Here is a 17,194-nt window from a genome sequence, read left to right as displayed (position 1 = left end):
TGAGTCCTGTAAGAATTTTCTACACTTCAATGAAATCACCTCTCATTCTTCTAAACGCTAGATGACACAAGCCCAGTCTCCTCATACGATAACCTTGCCATCCCAAGGATTGGTCTGGTGAACCTTTGTGCCCTCTCTGGCAAGTATATCCTTCCGTGGGTAAGAAGACCAAAACTATATGGAATACTCCAGGTGCAGTCTCGCCAATGTTCTATACAACTGCAGCATGTCTAAAGGCCGACGTACTATTTGCTTTCCTACCTGTATGTTAGCTTTCAGTGAATTGTGAGGATGGACACCCGGGTCCTTTTGGATACTGTCACTTCCTGCATTTAAGAAATAGTCTGCATTTCTGATTTTTCCTACCAAAGTAAATAACCACATTTTTCTATCCGCCATGCTCTTGCCCACCTACTTAGCATGATTGAATGTCCTTGAAGTTGCTTTGCATCCTCCTAACAATTCATCCTCATCTAATTTGTGTCATCTGCAAATTTGGAAATATAACATTTTGTCCCCACATCCCATCCATTGATACAGATTGTGAATAGCTGGGCTCCAAGCAGTGACACTTGTGGTCCTCTGACTGGTCACAGCCTGACAACCTGAGAATGATCTGTTTATTCTTACTCCATCTTCTGTCCTATAATCAATTCTTTATCGGTGCGAGGGTATTACCCCCAACCCCACACACCGCCAATCCCATGCGCTCAAGTTTTGCTTAATAACCTGTGTGGGACCTTATTATTGGAAGCATTCTGAAAATCCAAATGCCACTGCCACCTCCTTATCCATTCTTCTCGGTACATCCTCAAAAATCTCTAACAGGCTTGTAAATCATGATTCCAATTCCATAAACCCATGTACTTTGCCCATCCTATCATTATTTGCTAAGTGTCCAGTTAAGACAACCTTTATTATAGAGTCTCATCACTTTTCTATCACTGATGTCAGGCTAACAGGTCTGTTTTCTCTCTCCCTCTTTCCTTAAATAGTGGGGTTACATTTGCTACCTTCCAATCTGCGAGAACCGTTTCAGAATCAACAGAATTTTGGAAGACAGCCACATATGCAAAATAATTAAACATTTCATGCTATTGCAAGGCATGAAAGAAAGAGAGCCAGTATTTATACAGAGCATTTCATTGCCTCGGGACTTGGGAAAATGCTTCAAGACCAATGAAGTACAATTCTTTGAAATGTAGTTACTGCTGACATGTAAGAGGTGTGATAGCCAGCCTGCATGCTGATGTTCCATCAGGAGCAATGAACTGGACAGACAGATTAATTTGTTTTTTAGTGATATTATAAGGATAAATGTCAGATAAATGCTGAGTGAACTCTCTGCTATTTGAATAAAGCCAAGGGTCTCCTACATTCATCTAAGAGGACAAACGGGGCCTCAGTTTAATATTACATTTGAAAATTGGCATCTCTGATAATGCAGCATTACCTCAATTCTGCAGCAAAATATTCACCCAGGTGGGCTGATGAGTGGCAAGTTACATTCACACCACACAAATGGCAGGTAATGATCTCCAATGAGAGGGAATCTAACTGTTGCACTTTGACAGTCAGTAGCATTACTATCGCTGAATCCCGTAGTATCAACATCCTAGGGGTTAGCACTGACCAGAAACTTAACTGAACTGGCCATATAAATACAGCGGCTACAAGACAAGGTCAGGGGCGAGGAATCCTGTGGCAAGTAATTCACCTACTGACTGTCCACCATCTACAATGCACAAGTCAGGAGTGCAGTGGAATATTCCCCACTTGCCTGGATGAGTGCAGCTCCAACAACACTTGAGGAGGTTCATACCATCCAAGACCAAGCCCCCCTCTCCTCTTCTCCACCCCCCCCCCCCCCCCCCCCCCCGCCCTGCATATTGGCACCACATCCTCCACTTCAGCATTCATGTCCTCCACGGCTGATGCACAGTGGCAGCAGTGTGTCGTGTGTACCATCTACATGATGCACTGTAGCAAAAGTTCATTCAGCTGCACCTTCCAAACCTGTGACCTCTGCCGCCAAGAAGGACAAGGGCAGCAGATGCATGGGAACACGACCACCTGACATTCCCCTCCAAGTCATACGCAATCCTTTTTTTTTTTATAAATGTTTTTATTCAGTTTTCATATTTTATATTGAACAAATTACAAATTGTTAGGAGAGAAAAAGAACAAAAAAAAAACAACAAACAAACACGCAAAAATTAACATACATATTTACAGGTAAGCATCTTCGTAGTAGTAACTGCGCCCGCCCCCCCCCCCCCCCCCCCCCCCCCCTCAACATGTTTATTAGTTTGGTTTTGGGCCTTAGCTAGCCATCGAACCCCCGTACCGAACCTGTAGCCCCCCCCCCCCCCCCCCTCCCGCTACCATCCCCCGACTATTCTTCCTCTTGTACATTGGCCACAAATAGGTCCCGGAACAGTTGCATGAATGGCTCCCACGTTCTGTGGAAGCCGTCGTCCGACCCTCGGATGGCAAATTTGATTTTCTCCATTTGGAGAGATTCCGAGAGGTCGGACAGCCAGTCCGCAGCTCTGGGCGGTGCTGCTGACCGCCAGCCAAACAGGATTCTACGGCGGGCGATCAGGGAGGCAAAGGCAAGGGCGTCCGCCCTCCTCCCCAGGAATAGATCTGGCTGTTCTGAAACCCCGAAGACCGCCACTATCGGGCATGGCTCCACCCTCACTCCCACCACTTTGGACATAACCTCGAAGAAGGCTGTCCAGTACTCCACGAGTCTGGGGCAAGACCAGAACATGTGGGCGTGGTTGGCCGGGCCTCTTTGGCACCGTTCACATCTGTCTTCCACCTCCGGGAAGAACCTACTCATACGGGTTCTTGTTAAGTGGGCTCTATGTACCACTTTTAGTTGCGTCAGGCTGAGCCTTGCGCACGTGGAGGTGGAGTTGACCCTATGCAGTGCTTCGCTCCAGAGTCCCCACCCTATCTCCATCCCCAGGTCGTCCTCCCATTTCCTTCTTGTTGCGTCCAGTACGGTGTCGTCCCTATCTACCAGTCGGTCATACATGTCACTACAGTTCCCTTTCTCTAGGATACTTGCGTCCAGTAGGTCTTCCAGTAGTGTCTGTCGTGGCGGTTGTGGGTACGTCCTTGTCTCCTTTCGTAGGAAGTTTTTGAGCTGCAAGTACCGTAGCTCGTTCCCCCCAGCTAGCTGAAACTTCTCTGTCAGTTCGTCCAGTGTTGCGATCCTGTCGTCCGTGTATAGGTCCCTGACTGTCAGTGTCCCCCCGTCCTGCCTCCACCTTTTGAAGGTGGCGTCAGTCAGTGCTGGTGTGAACCTATGGTTGTTGCAGATGGGAGCCCTGTTCGACATTTTGGTCAGGCCAAGTTGCTGCCGCAGTTGGTTCCAGGATTGGAGGGTGGCTGTCACCACTGGGCTGCTGGAGTGTTTTTTGGGTGGGGATGGGAGTGCTGCCGTGGCGAGGGCCCGGAGGGAGGTTCCCATGCAGGAGGCCTCCTCCGCACGCACCCACTCAGCCTCTGGCTCCTGGATCCATCCCCTTACTCGCTCGGCTGTTGCTGCCCAGTGGTAGAATTGTAGATTCGGGAGGGCTAGCCCTCCCCTGGTTTTTGTTTTTTGTAAGACCTTCTTTGGGATCCTAGCATTTTTACCCCCCCATACGAACGCCATGATGAGTTTGTCCAGCGCTTTGAAAAAGGCCTTGGGGATGTAGATCGGAATGGATCTAAACAGGAAGAGGAACCTGGGCAGTACGTTCATTTTGATCGTCTGAACTCTCCCCGCGAGGGAGAGCGGGAGTGTGTTCCATCTTTGCAGGTCCTTTTTAACTTCCTCCGTCAGGCTGGTGAGGTTCCATTTGTGGATCCCTTTCCAGTCATGGGCTATTTGGATCCCCAGGTAGCGGAATTTATGTCGGGCTTGATTGAACGGCAGCCCCTTTAGTGCTGCCCCCCCCCCCCCCCCCCCCCCTTGCGGGTGTACTGGGAAGATCTCACTTTTGCTCATGTTGAGTTTGTAGCCCGAGAAGGCTCCAAACTCTTTCAGGAGCGCGATGATTCCGTCCATGCTGCTTTGTGGGTCCGAGATATAGAGGAGCAGATCATCCGCATAGAGTGAGACTCTGTGCTCTCTACCTCCCCTTCGGATCCCCCTCCAATTTTTTGCTGCCCTGAGCGCGATTGCTAGCGGTTCAATTGCTAGTGCGAACAGCAGCGGGGACAGTGGGCATCCTTGTCTGGTGCCCCTGTGCAGCTGGAAGTATTGGGAGTTGGTATTGTTGGTCTGTACACTCGCCATGGGAGCGTTGTACAGGAGCTTTACCCAAGCGGTGAACCCTGTTCCAAGCCCGAACCGCTCCAGTACCTCTATGAGGTATTTCCACTCGACTCTGTCGAAGGCCTTTTCTGCGTCCAGGGAGACGATCACCTCTTGTGTTCTCTCCCCGGAGGGGGTCATTATCACGTTCAGCAGGCCATACGCAATCCTGACTTGGAACTATATCACTGTTCCTTCACTATCGCTCGGCCAATATTCTGAACTCCCCAACAGCACTGTGGGTGTACCTACACCTTATGGGTTACAGCGGTTCAAGACGTTGGCTCGCCAACATCTTCTCGAGGGAAGTTAGGCATGGGCAATCAATTCTAGTCTAGCCAGTGATGGCCACATGATGGGAAAGAATATATATTTTTAAATGCTCATGTCTGTGTGATGGGACTTGAAGCAATGACCTTCAACTCCGAGACAATAGTACTTCAACTGAGCTAAGGCATGCAATACATTATTTGTATTGGACAAGAAAAGTAACCAAGGCAAGTGGAATGTGTGAATGGACTGGTTTTCTGGAATATTTGAAGGTCAGGGGGTCCAGGAAATAATAAAGTTTTTTCTCAGTAGCCTAAAGTGAGAAAGGTTATACCACTCGTGATGAATTAACATTGTCAGTGGATAAAATGAAACTGAAGCTTTGCCCCTTTTTCTCTCAATAATCATGGTTTTATTGAAAGGAAAAGGAAGGTGATTTTAAGAGATTTCTTTTGCTTTGCTAACCATTAGAAATAAGGTATAATTTGAAGTGGATTTAATTGAATGTTTATGTGCCTGGAAGAATAAAACCCTATAGTTAGACTCATGCTGGTCAAAGGTCTTTGTATGTGTGGGGTCAGTTAAGTTCCATCTGTGTTTCTATTGTGCTCAGAGAGGGCTACGGAATGAAGCATAAATAAAAGGCAGCATGTGGGCAACTGGGGCCTTGTAAAGAAGCTTTAATGTTGTAACTTGGCTAATTTGATTGTACTTGGAGATAGGTAGTGAGGAAGAAGGCAGCTCTGCTCAAAGTAGTTGTTTTCGAAGGAGAAGCTTGCTCGAAGAAAAGCCATACTATGGAGTAATGGTTACGAAAACGGATGCCAGAAATCTAAAGTCCAGCGAGTTAAGGAAACTAGAGAAATAGTGTCCAAGGTGTCCTGGAGTTAGGTGAACAGGGATCAAGAATTGTTCCGAAGAATTCAAGGAAGAGGTAAACATGGGACGCAATTCAACGGCCATGCTGCACCGGAAAATCAGCTCGCCACAACGCTGCGAAGCCGACAAAAGCTGGGAGACCCCGCTCCCAGGATCTACCTGGCTCGCAATGCCTTGCGTGATCCAACACGATCTCTCAAGATACTGTACCGTAGATTCCACCCATTCTGGGTAGGATCACTTTTTGCAAACCTGCAGAGGAGAGCGAGACAACTAGTCTCACTCTGATGTTTAGATTCCCGTGGTATCAGAGGCTTTGGGATTCATCCCCTTCACCTCGGGCGAGCGCCATTCAGCACTGGTACCCACAAAACGGGGAGCAGGCAGAACAGCACTTGTGGGGGACTCCCAGGGGATCAGAGGCTCCCAGTTGAATGCCGTTTGGACAAGGTGGTGCCCTGGCCACCTTGGCAGAACCAGCTTTGTCACTCTGGCAGTGCCACCTGGGTGCCAGGCTGGCACTGCCACCTGGCATGGTCACTGCCAGGTTGGCGCTGCCAAGATACCGAGCTGGCATTTTTTGCGCATGTGCGATCGGGCCGGGGTGCCCTGCGTGGATGTTGGGGGGTGTGCAGGAGCAGGCAGGGACCCTTCCATAATGCGTTCGGGTTTGGGGCGGAGGTTTGGGATTGTTTTAGTGGCCTAGAAATTGGGAAGCTATTTAAAAATGGCATCCCGCTCTCTCGGTACGCTGCCACTTGCCGGAACTCCCCACTGTACAAAGTGGGGCTGTGTGTGGCCTCAGCTGGGCGTTTCCCGCTGAGTCCCTTTATACAGCGTGAGTCGCGTTGAATAGCTATGTGTTTCTAAGCAATGCAAGCGCTGGTAAACGCTCTCGCTATGGGACTTTGGTCCCATTTGGGAGAATGGTACCCATAGTGTTCTGAGTTTAAAAGACATTTGCAGTTACCAGATTTAAAGTGGGACAGCAGTCTTTAAAGGTAAAACAAATGTCTGATGCTATTTTAATATCGAGAGTTAAAGCAATTGTGAGCAGTTTGCACAGCAGTCAAAATGAATAAATCCTAAAGGGGTTGGTGTAAAATACTTGACTGGATTCGCTGTTAAAAGTGGAGCGGAAGCTTTCTTTAAAAGTGTCATTTGGAAAATCTGGCCTAGATTTCAGAATGCAAACCGCAAAGGGAAAGCATACTTATGAGAGAAAATTTCAAAGCATGTTTTTGCGAGTGGAGTTTGGAAACTCTCACATGGCAATCATCTGGGGGGATTGTAAGGAGACATCCACAAACATTCACTTGGGGTTCAGAATGGAGAGTGTATTTGCCCACAGTCATCGTGTGTGCTTCAAAAGGACTTTGTGTGAATGAGATCTGTGTAGGTTAGGATGTATTTTCTCATCTGTGATAACCCTTAAACCTGTGTGTAATTGTTAAACAGGTGTGGGTGGGAGGTTGGGGGAAGCAAAGATTTATTGTATCATCATCCAGTTTTTTCATACGTCGTGAATGTTTTTCCTTGTTGTTAAAACTAATTAGTGGTCCTGTGCCTTTGTTCCTCCACAGTTTATATTGAAATAAGTTAGTCTTTTGAGCCAGCGTTCCATTCTGGGATCTTCCCATCCAGTTATAACATCAACTGGGATCGTACCATTATGTACTTCTTCTGGCCAGTATGCCAGTTAAAGCGATTTAATGTATTATTAAATGTGATTAAGCTTTATCATCTTGTTTGCAGTTGAATTATTTGTGCGCTTCTGAGAGGCACATTTGGTTGTTTAAATGTTTGCAGTTGAATTATTTGATGCGCTTCTGAGAGGCACATTTGGTTGTTTAAATGTTTGCAGTTGAATTATTTGATGCGCTTCTGAGAGGTACATTTGTTTGTTTAAAACAATACTATGTTCATCGATTTGACTCATTTAATTTTGAACTGAAAGCCAAAGTAGATAACCTGCATCGTAAAATAATGAGAGATGCTACTTTCCTTTTGTAGGTTTGTGAAATTGTGATTTGTAGAGTAACGCATTTCTTCCACCTACAGGTCGGAGTGGTTTGGGGAAATCCACACTAATAAACACCCTGTTCAAATCCAAAGTTAGCCGTAAATCTGTTGAAGGAAGTGAGGAACGAATTCCCCAAACGGTTGAAATGAAATCGATCAGCCATGGTGAGTCCAGCGGAACTGATTTGTACATTTATTCATCCAATTATCCTGTCGCAGTTCTTTGTCGAATGAAGGTTTTTGATGACAGACATTACACTTGCGCTCTATGTACTGTCTCTTCTGGCAGTTGCGCACAATAAAGTCAGAAAGGGCGGGGAGAGAAATGTAATTCCCAAGACTGGGAGAACGAGTATGGCATAAGACGGCTGCTGAAATTGGAGAACTTGTGCAAAAGAGTTTTAGAAAAACAAGTGTGAATAATGACACAGCTGAGATTCCCTTGGGACACTGAGAACTTGCACCAATCCCCCTCCCCAATCTCTTCAAACACACAAATACGTCTTTAAATGCATGGATTGATGAACCCATAAAAACTTTGCAGAATGCATTATTAATAAAGCAATTCACATCACAGAAAGCTGATATAAAACTGATCCTCTGGTTGCGTATTTCTATTTTGTGTTGAATTTGACTGAGATCATTGCATTATTTTGTCCTGCCTTGCATCAGATGTATACCTGAGGTACCTGTGCATGGAAAATTGAAAATAGCAAAGAGCATTCATGTTCGAGACATTCTGCAATACAATAAATGAAAAGAAGAAACAAAATTCCCAAATCGAGGCACAAAGTTGCCAGTCCTGGTGTTTATAATCACTTCTGCGGCATTTCTGTGCACAGACTGGTGCACATCAGAAGTACCTGATCTGCGCCATTTTATTTTCTGTGGAGAGAAACATAAAAGTTACCGATTCAGTTATAAATGAGCCTTCTGCAGACCCGTTCTGAAACATTGGGCGGAATTTAATGGAAACATTTCTAAGTTTGTTTTGTGGCGGGCAGCTCTGCCAGCGAGTTCCCCATTATCAAATGACACTTTGGGCAGATTGCACAGACGACCCCGCCTCGATTTTCATCAGCGGAGGCAGCCGGCCAGCGGGATCTACCAACCCTGCCGTTGTCAAAGGGATTTCCCGGTGATAACACCCTTTGTCGCCGGGAAACCCATGTGCCGGCATGGGACTGGAATTTCCCACCGGCATGAACTGACGGTAAATCCTGCCCTAACGCTTTTGGGCCCGGGGGTGGGGTTTCTCACCGGTTTATCCTCATCACTGGAGAGCTGAACTCCGAGATCGGACCGTCATTTTGAAAGGGTGTCCAGATCTCCAGAGCTTGTGGGTCCCCTACACCCCCCCACCCTTAGGCAATATCACCTCCCACACAGAAGGGCATTACCCTACACCCCTCAAATGAGGACACCCCGCTAAGGGGTACCTTGGAGCCTCCACTCTTCAGGAACCCCAACCTCCCCGAGGCCCCAACGTGCTTGTCCTGCACACACCCCTCCCCCAGCCATCAAACGCCCCATCCACTCTCCTTCCACCCTGGCATCCGGGCAACCCTTGCACTGGCACCCTGGCAGTGCTCCCGCCAGCTTGCCAGTGCTACCTGGCACCTTGGCAGTTAGAGTGGCAGTGCCAAGATGCCCACATTCCAGAGGGAGCCGGGGAGCCACCCTGCACTATCCCTGACCACACAGGAGCCTCCGATGGTCCGGGAGACTCCCGGGTGCCGTTCTGCCTGGTCCACATTTGTGTGCACCAGTACTGAACGGTGCCTGGCTGCAGCCGCGCTGGGGAGGCCTGTAAATCCCGGTTAAACTCACCAGAATAGGTTTCAAACCGATTTTGACACGCGCTGTTTGGTCACATTTCTTTTGGACAGGATTCTGATTCTGACGCCTCGTGGGACTTGGGTATATCCCTTGAGGCATAAAGGCTACTGGGAAGCCTGTTTCGCGATCTACCGACTGCATTGCGCTCTCGCTTGAGTGTAACGCGGCCGGTAGATCGCGCCTGTTAACTCTGTTTCTCTCCACACATTCTGCCAGACATGCTGAGTTTATCCAGTATTTTCTGTTTTTATTTTGGATTCCCTGCAGTATTTTGCATTTATTTTATTTCCATTTTGTTGTCCAGTGATGGTAATCAAGACCGTCATAATTCGAGAGACAAAATCAGCAAAATTCCTGAGGATCACAAACTTGTAATGCCTGATTACCTGGGGTGTACTACAGTGATTTTGTAATGATTTGAATTGGACCTTTGGAAGTGAGGTTGTCTTTAAACCTTTTGCATCAGTTTTACAATTGCTGTGTGTGTTCTTTATCATTTTTCCTGCTGACTCAGTTGGTGGGACTATAATTGATCTGATATTTGTTTAGGAATCTGTTGTACATGAGGTATGGCCGCAGAAAATAGATGGCATAAGCTGCTCACAGTTCAGTCTGCGGTAGAACATTCTCTTTTTAAAAAAATAATGCTCCCGTCTTCGGCTGATTCATCCAATACCTTTTTTCCATTTGTTGCAGACGTTGAGGAAAAAGGGGTCCGCATGAAACTAACAGTAATTGATACCCCAGGGTTTGGAGATCAGATCAACAATGAGAATTGGTAAGTACCAATCCCCATCACACTAAATTAGGTTCCCATTTATATCCCCAAGCCAGCAATAACTATTGTCCCATTTACATCAACATCAGTTTCAAGTTAAGTAGTCCAGGAAGATACAAGATGCTCACTGGATTGTATTTCATCAAAGTGCCTTGAAGTGCACTGAATGCAGAGCAATGATAATCAATATAGTTGCCAGAGTCAAAAGTGACCTTTTCAAGTGGAGGAGCTGACTGCTGGTGATTTAACCTGAGGCTCACCACACCTCAGCCAGGGGCAAAGTTGAGAAGGCAGGGCCTTCATGAGTAACCTCAGCCGGTACGGGAATTGAGCCCACGCTGCTGGCCTCGCTCTGCATCACAAGCCAGCTGAGCTGAACCGGTCCCCAATAATCGAGTGTCACCCGATTGAAGTGCACTGAACCATTATCCAGGCAGTTTTCATTTCAATACCATGGACCCGATTTAATGGGGGGAAAAAAAGTCCAGTTTTGTGCGTGTTTAGCGGGGTGTTTCCCGGCCAAATTACCCCACTATTAAACAAAACTCTGCTTCTATTTTGCGGTCCTTGATCACCCCCCCCCCCCTCCCCCCCAGCACCTCACCTCCATAAAGGCAGGGAACCCCTGGGCCTGATCCTTGACACACGAAGGATGCCACCCACCTGTCACCCTGTCATTGCCAGGATTGCACCTGGGTGGCACTGCCAGGGTGCCAGGCTGGCAGTGTCACAATGCCCTCGTGGTATCAGGGTGCCCCCATCACCCTGTGCAAAGTCCGACCACACACAGGTCCCTAGTCACCACACACACACCACTCCATCCAAGTACAGTTATGCCTGGTCCACGTTTGTGGAAGCCAGTGCTAAACGGCGCCCAATGGAGGTCTCCGAGGCAAGGCATTTTAGATCCCGCACCTTGGGTAAATCCAGTGCAAACTTATTTAAGTGAGCTCAGCTGCTCATTTAAATATGCAAATCTGATTCCTACTCAGCAAGGCTGAGATCCAGATTGCGATGCCTCGCGCGATCTACCAAACGTCATAAATTTCACAAGATTTACCGACCTCGTCGCAGCCTGAGTCGGACGCGATGAGGCTGTTAGACCGCTCCTTAGTTTTGGATGAGAGTTCTCCTATAACCCATAACCTTTTTGTTTTCTCTGATATGTTGCACCACTCTTTCACTGCTTTATTTCATCACATTTTCCATCAATAGTACTTGCAGCTAGCTATATCCTGATAGAAGTAGCAACATCCCAACAAGAAATTTTAATATACAGCAAGCTTCTCGTAAACTCCCAGCTGACTCAAACACAAAGCTGAATAACTGGATGAAACGGCATAATTTGCTCCCTTGATGAGTTAATATTTCGATCCTTCATGTCTCCAAATTAACCCAGCCGGTTTAGCTCAGTTGGCTGCACAGCTGGTTCGTGATGCAGAGTGAGGCCAACAGCATGGGTTCAATTCCTATATCGGCTGAGGTTATTCATGAAGGCCATGCATTTTCAATCTTGAGGGCAGCACGGTGCAGCACAGTGGTTAGCACAGTTGCTTTACAGCTCCAGGGTCCTAGGTTCAATTCCCGGCTTGGGTCACTGTCTGTCTGGAGTCTGCTCCATCTCCCCGTGACTGCATGGGTTTCCCCCAGGTGCTCCGGTTTCCTCCCACAGTCCAAAGATGTGCAGGTTAGGTGGATTGCTTACGTGAAATTGCCCTTTGTGCCCAAAGAACGTGAAGTGGGGTTCCGGGGATAGGGCGGAGGTGTGGGTCCAGGATGGAAGTATGGAGGCTTAGGTGTAGGGTGCTCTTTCCAAGGGCTGGTGCAGCCAAGATGGGCTGAATGGCCTCCTTCTGTGATTTTATGAAATATAAGACCATAAGACATAGGAGTGGAAGTAAGGCCATTCGGCCCATCGAGTCCACTCCGCCATTCAATCATGGCTGATGGGCATTTCAACTCCACCTACCAGCATTCTCCCCGTAGCCCTTAATTCCTCGCGCCATCAAGAATTTATCTATCTCTGCCTTGAAGCCATTTAGCGTCCCGGCCTCCACTGCACTCCGCGGCAATGAATTCCACAGGCCCACCACTCTCTGGCTGAAGAAATGTCTCCGCATTTCTGTTCTGAATTTACCCCCTCTAATTCTAAGGCTGTGCCCACGGGTCCTTGTCTCCTCGCCTAACGGAAACAGTTTCTTTGCGTTCACCCTTTCTAAGCCATGTATTATCTTGTAAGTTTCTATTAGATCTCCCCTTAACCTTCTAAACTCCAATGAATACAATCCCAGGATCCTCAGCCGTTCATCATATGGTAGACCCGCCATTCCAGGGATCATCCGTGTGAATCTCCGCTGGACACGCTCCAGTGCCAGTATGTCCTTCCTGAGATGGGGGGCCCAAAACTGGACACAGTACTCCAAATGGGGCCTAACCAGAGCCTTATAAAGGCTCAATAGCACATCGCTGCTTTTATATTCCAACCCTCTTATATGATTGATTTGGGCTTTAGTTTTCTACCTGAAAGGTAATTGCTCATCGTATAAAGAAATAAAAATGTAAAATCTTTCACAGCTGACAACTTGACATTCCTCCTGGTGGGGAAAATAGAAACACAGCTGTAAAGTAACCACATCAAAGAACATGACCCTTTTGGAAGTTCAAGGCAAATTTGAACTTTGTTTTTAATTTTGCATTCTAAATCATCAAGTTTAATAGTTGCTTTGATAACTCTGCTGTCGTTATATTTCTGCTTGGTCAGTTTAATTGCATTTTCTATTTCCAATTTTCCATCTAGCTGGCAGCCAATCACAGAGTTTATTAATGACCAGTATGAAATGTATCTGAAAGAAGAAGTCACTGTCAATAGAAAGAAGCGGATCCAGGACACGAGAGTGCATTGTTGTATATACTTCATTCCTCCGACTGGACACTCGTACGTACCTTTTGCCTCCCAGCTCATTTTTATTGATTACTAAACTCAAAACCTGTTGCCCCTGACCTGTTTGCCATGGCTGCTGAAGTAAACTTGGATACTGATAGCGAACACGTCCAAGATTGTCACAGAATTGAGATGCGTCCAATAACTCTTAACAGTTGAAGGGTGTAGACAGCAAATTAGGAGTTACTACCTTGTGGTTCGTTACTCATGTTCACATGGACAGGTTGCAGAAGATTCGAGCGAGTCCACTCAATGCTACACCGTGCCGCTGAAGTTACTTTTAAAAATTTTGTTGCAAAATGGTGGAGTGATTTTCAACTCGCAGGATACAGTGCATTATTAGCAAGCTATAGGTTAGCAGTGAGGGAGAGGTTCCTGGTACCTGTTCGTGTTATTAATGCATCTATTGGACCTGTAATTCCAATGAGTCAACGCTACCCTTTAAAGACAACATTCTCAAACTTACCCTGTCCGGACCATGTGATTGTTTTGTTAACTGGCTGCAGTGTTCCTTTCCCTGCTTTCTAAATCAGTGATTGACCATGGGCTACAATTAACAACACTGCCACCCTTCTAAGGAATTAATCCCAAATTTACCCCATGCTGTTTCCAAATCAGTGTGTCATTTCAACAGTGTGCCAACTGTGGCTCATTGGGTAACACCCGTCTCTGAGTTGGAAGTTTGTGGGTTTAAGTCCTGCTCCAGAGACTTGAGTACAAAAATCTAGGCTAACACTCCCTGAGTACTGATGGAGGGTTGCACCTTTCGAGGTGCCAGCGTTCCAATGAGATGTCAAACATAGGCTCCTCCTACCCTCTCAGGTGGACATGAAACTTCCATGTCACTATTTCAAAGAAAAGTACAGGGCTCTTCCCTGGAATCCTGCCCTGCATTTGTTTTCCCGAAAGCTGGTGCGGCAGGATAAAAATCCCGCCCCTGGTTTTTGTCACATTGCTTTTTTTGGGAGCTTGCTGTGCACATATCCGCCACGTTTACTACATCGCAACAGTGACTACACTTTGGTATGTTCTGGAGTTATGAAAGGCTCTAGAACAGGGGTGGGCAAACTTTTCCGTGCAAGGGCCGCATTCAGAAATTCACAATTTTAAAGGGCCGCATAGTATATTAATTAATAGTCCCGGTTGTAACCAATTAGCGTGCGGCATATACCTCAGCGCTTCCCCCGCCGGCACCCTTCCTTTAGCCCTCTTTTTCTCTACTTTTCAAAAATGGCGCTTCACCCGGTTATGATTCTGGGCGCCTCGTATAGAACAGCACAGAACAGGCCCTTCGGCCCTCAATGTTGTGCCGAGCAATGATCACCCTACTCAAGTCAACGTATCCCCCTATACCAGTAACCCAACAGCCCCCCCCCCCCCCCCCCCCCCCCATTAACCGTACCAAAAAAAAACTTTTTTTAAAAAAATTACTTAAAAAAAAAATTTTTTTTTTTTTTTGATGACTTGATCTTGGTGGGCCGCATAAAGACCTTTGGTGGGCCGCATGCGGCCCGCGGGCCATAGTTTGCCCACCCCTGCTCTAGAATAATGAACTCTTTTGGAATGGTTTCGGGGGGGGCGGGGATAACAGAAAATAGGCTAATCGTCCAGGTGAGTAAGTCAGAATCATCCCAAGTCGCCGACTCTAATCAGAGTTGGAGACCTTTTCAGAGGGTCCAGGGAGTAGGAGAATTGCCCATCTGAAATTCAGACTTTCCAGGCAATTCCCATTTGAGTTGGGGCTTTCTGTTGTGCATCCAGTCTCGGACTCTGGTGACCAGCAGATGTGAGCCATTGGGTTGCAATGGGAGATGGCATTAAGAAGGCTCTCAAATCTTCAGCAGAGGAGAATATCTCAGCTTAAGGCATGTTTACAAGCCTGAGTGAATAATGTTTATCATGGAGATGGATTGCATCAGCACAGGTTGTATTTATGGACCTTTCCTCCAAGATGATGCTTATAAAAGAAAATCTCATCAATTTTGATTGTGTAACAACAGAGAAGGATAAAATGAGGCTAAGAATGGGTTTGTGCCTGTGGTGTCGGGTTATAACAGCATTCGAGGAAGGAAGTGGAGACCAAAATATTTTAGTTTGTCCAGCTTGAGCAAAGGCTCATGTGGGTTCGAACAAGAATATGGACCTGAATGTGTAGAAAAGCCACACAGTAAGGTTTTTAGTTTTAAAAAACTGACGTAAATTCAGCTTTGTTTTTAAATGGATAACTTGCCATGAATGTAGAAAACAGCCAGGAGCTATCACCAATTAATTGTATCTGAAATTTCAATCTCTCTTTCACATCACATAAAAGCATCTATAAGCAATTGCTATTTGTAACCCTGTCCAATTTGCCCCTTAATTCTTCATTTTTATTCTTCTTATTCCGACCTGTGTTGGACAGTATTATTAATTATACGTCCTTGAACTTCTCCACTAACCTTGATGTTAACCAGATTGTGCCACGTAGTCGGCATGTCATTGTCTCAAGTGCCTTTTTAACTAATGCTTCAATGAGCCCAAACTGAGTAACACTTTTCCCCCTTTGTGCCTTGTCCACCCACCATTTTCTGCCTTTTCACTTCAATGGATGAAATACCACTGGGGAGTAAATAGACACCCACACACTTGTCTCACTGCCCCAATAAGAGGAATTACTAGAAATGCACACAAGATCAGCCCACATGCCAAAGAGAAAGACAGGTCAATGAATCATGGGGGATCAAATTTCCAAACTGGGTTGCATTTCAGCAACTAGGTTCTTATTTTTTTTATCTGTGATTTAATACTATGTTTTAATATTTGATGACGTCATCTTAAACTTGGTCACAGTGCTGTTGTTTGAGGGGCATGATGCATTCCTCAGAACATTAGAAACAGATAGTGTACTCAGAACACTGATATAGACACAGTTCCCATTAATGTTTTATGTAGCTTGGATATTTTGTAGCACCTTGTTTCTGATCTGGGGGCCAAACAGTCCAGTAAATCACATCACAAAATTGCTTATTTGCAACTTCATACAAGTACAATAAATGTTAACTTTGTAATGCTTACAGAAGGGGATTAGTGGATTATAGATTGTGCCAGATGGCTTTTTGAACTTTTTTTCTTCATATCCATCAAATGGTTACTTTGGGTAGGATATTGTGGAGATGAAAAAGTTCTCTAATTGAGAGAAGGCTTGTGTTATTATCGTGATAGATGCAAAAAATACAAAGATGAAAATCCATTAATGGCAAATGACCAGCAGGGGAGATTATAGTGAGAAATGACGTGGAAGACCTTTTGTAGCTAATTTCAGTCAGCCGTAAGTATATGAAGTGACTGCAACTAGTGAAAACTTTTTAGTTTAATTAATTTGATGAACAGAAACCATTTCTCCTCCCAAAATGGAATAACTAATACTTGCTGATCTTATTTCAAATGTGCGGTGCCTGCTGTCCGAGTGAGTCTAAACGCCCTGTGACCGTCTTTGGAATAGGGGAGAATGAGGATGCCCACAGTAACAGCTGTCCTGTATTCTCCGTCCAAGAAGTCTTATTTATTGACTTTCAACATTGTATGCCGGTGTTGCTTTTTCAACAATAAAGGCTTTCAGAAGTGGAAGTTATTTTTCTCTTCATAGTATTGAATGAAATGAAATGCTTGAAGGCCAGTGCGTCACAGTCCACAAACAGATTAGTTTGGTAAATTCACAGATATGGAATTCAATTATTAAATAATCAAAATTGAAGAAATCACAAAATCACATGGTAATTGTGAAATTAAATGAAATGAAAATCGCTTATTGTCACAAGTAGGCTTCAAATGAAGTTACTGTGAAAAGCCCATAGTTGCCACATTCCAGTACCTGTTCGGGGAGGCTGTTACGGGAATTGAACCGTGCTGCTGGCCTGCCTTGGTCTGCTTTCAAAGCCAGCGATTTAGCCCTGTGCTACAGCAGCCCCTAATGCTAACCAATCTTGCATTGTTCACCCTGAATGACACTATGTTCCCTTAGTGTAACATCTAGTTAAATGACACCAGGATTTACCTTTGTTCTGCCATCAACACATTCTGATCTCTTAATGTGCCATGATCAGCACCCTTCTTAGCCTTAATCACTCCTATTTACATTCCTTTTGGCTTTCTGTCCATGACATCTTTGTCA

General features: G+C 45.9%; 1 protein-coding gene across 5 annotated transcripts in view; it reads left to right on the top strand.

The window, feature by feature from the left end:
* Window positions 1–17,194, top strand: part of LOC119953086 (septin-9-like) — a 322,986-nt gene that overhangs the window by 261,349 nt on the left and 44,443 nt on the right. For all 5 annotated transcript variants that reach the window (XM_038776914.1, XM_038776916.1, XM_038776915.1 and 2 more), the window contains 3 exons: window positions 7,526–7,651; window positions 10,022–10,103; window positions 12,901–13,038. In XM_038776914.1, the coding sequence (XP_038632842.1) occupies window positions 7,526–7,651; window positions 10,022–10,103; window positions 12,901–13,038 (346 nt within the window). The remainder of the gene's footprint in view (window positions 1–7,525; window positions 7,652–10,021; window positions 10,104–12,900; window positions 13,039–17,194) is intronic.

This window comes from Scyliorhinus canicula, chromosome 18 (assembly GCF_902713615.1).
Source record: "Scyliorhinus canicula chromosome 18, sScyCan1.1, whole genome shotgun sequence".
NCBI classification, from domain to species: Eukaryota; Metazoa; Chordata; class Chondrichthyes; order Carcharhiniformes; family Scyliorhinidae; genus Scyliorhinus; species Scyliorhinus canicula.
The sequence above is the reverse complement of the archived record's forward strand: the minus strand, read 5'-3'. Positions and strand labels throughout refer to the sequence as shown.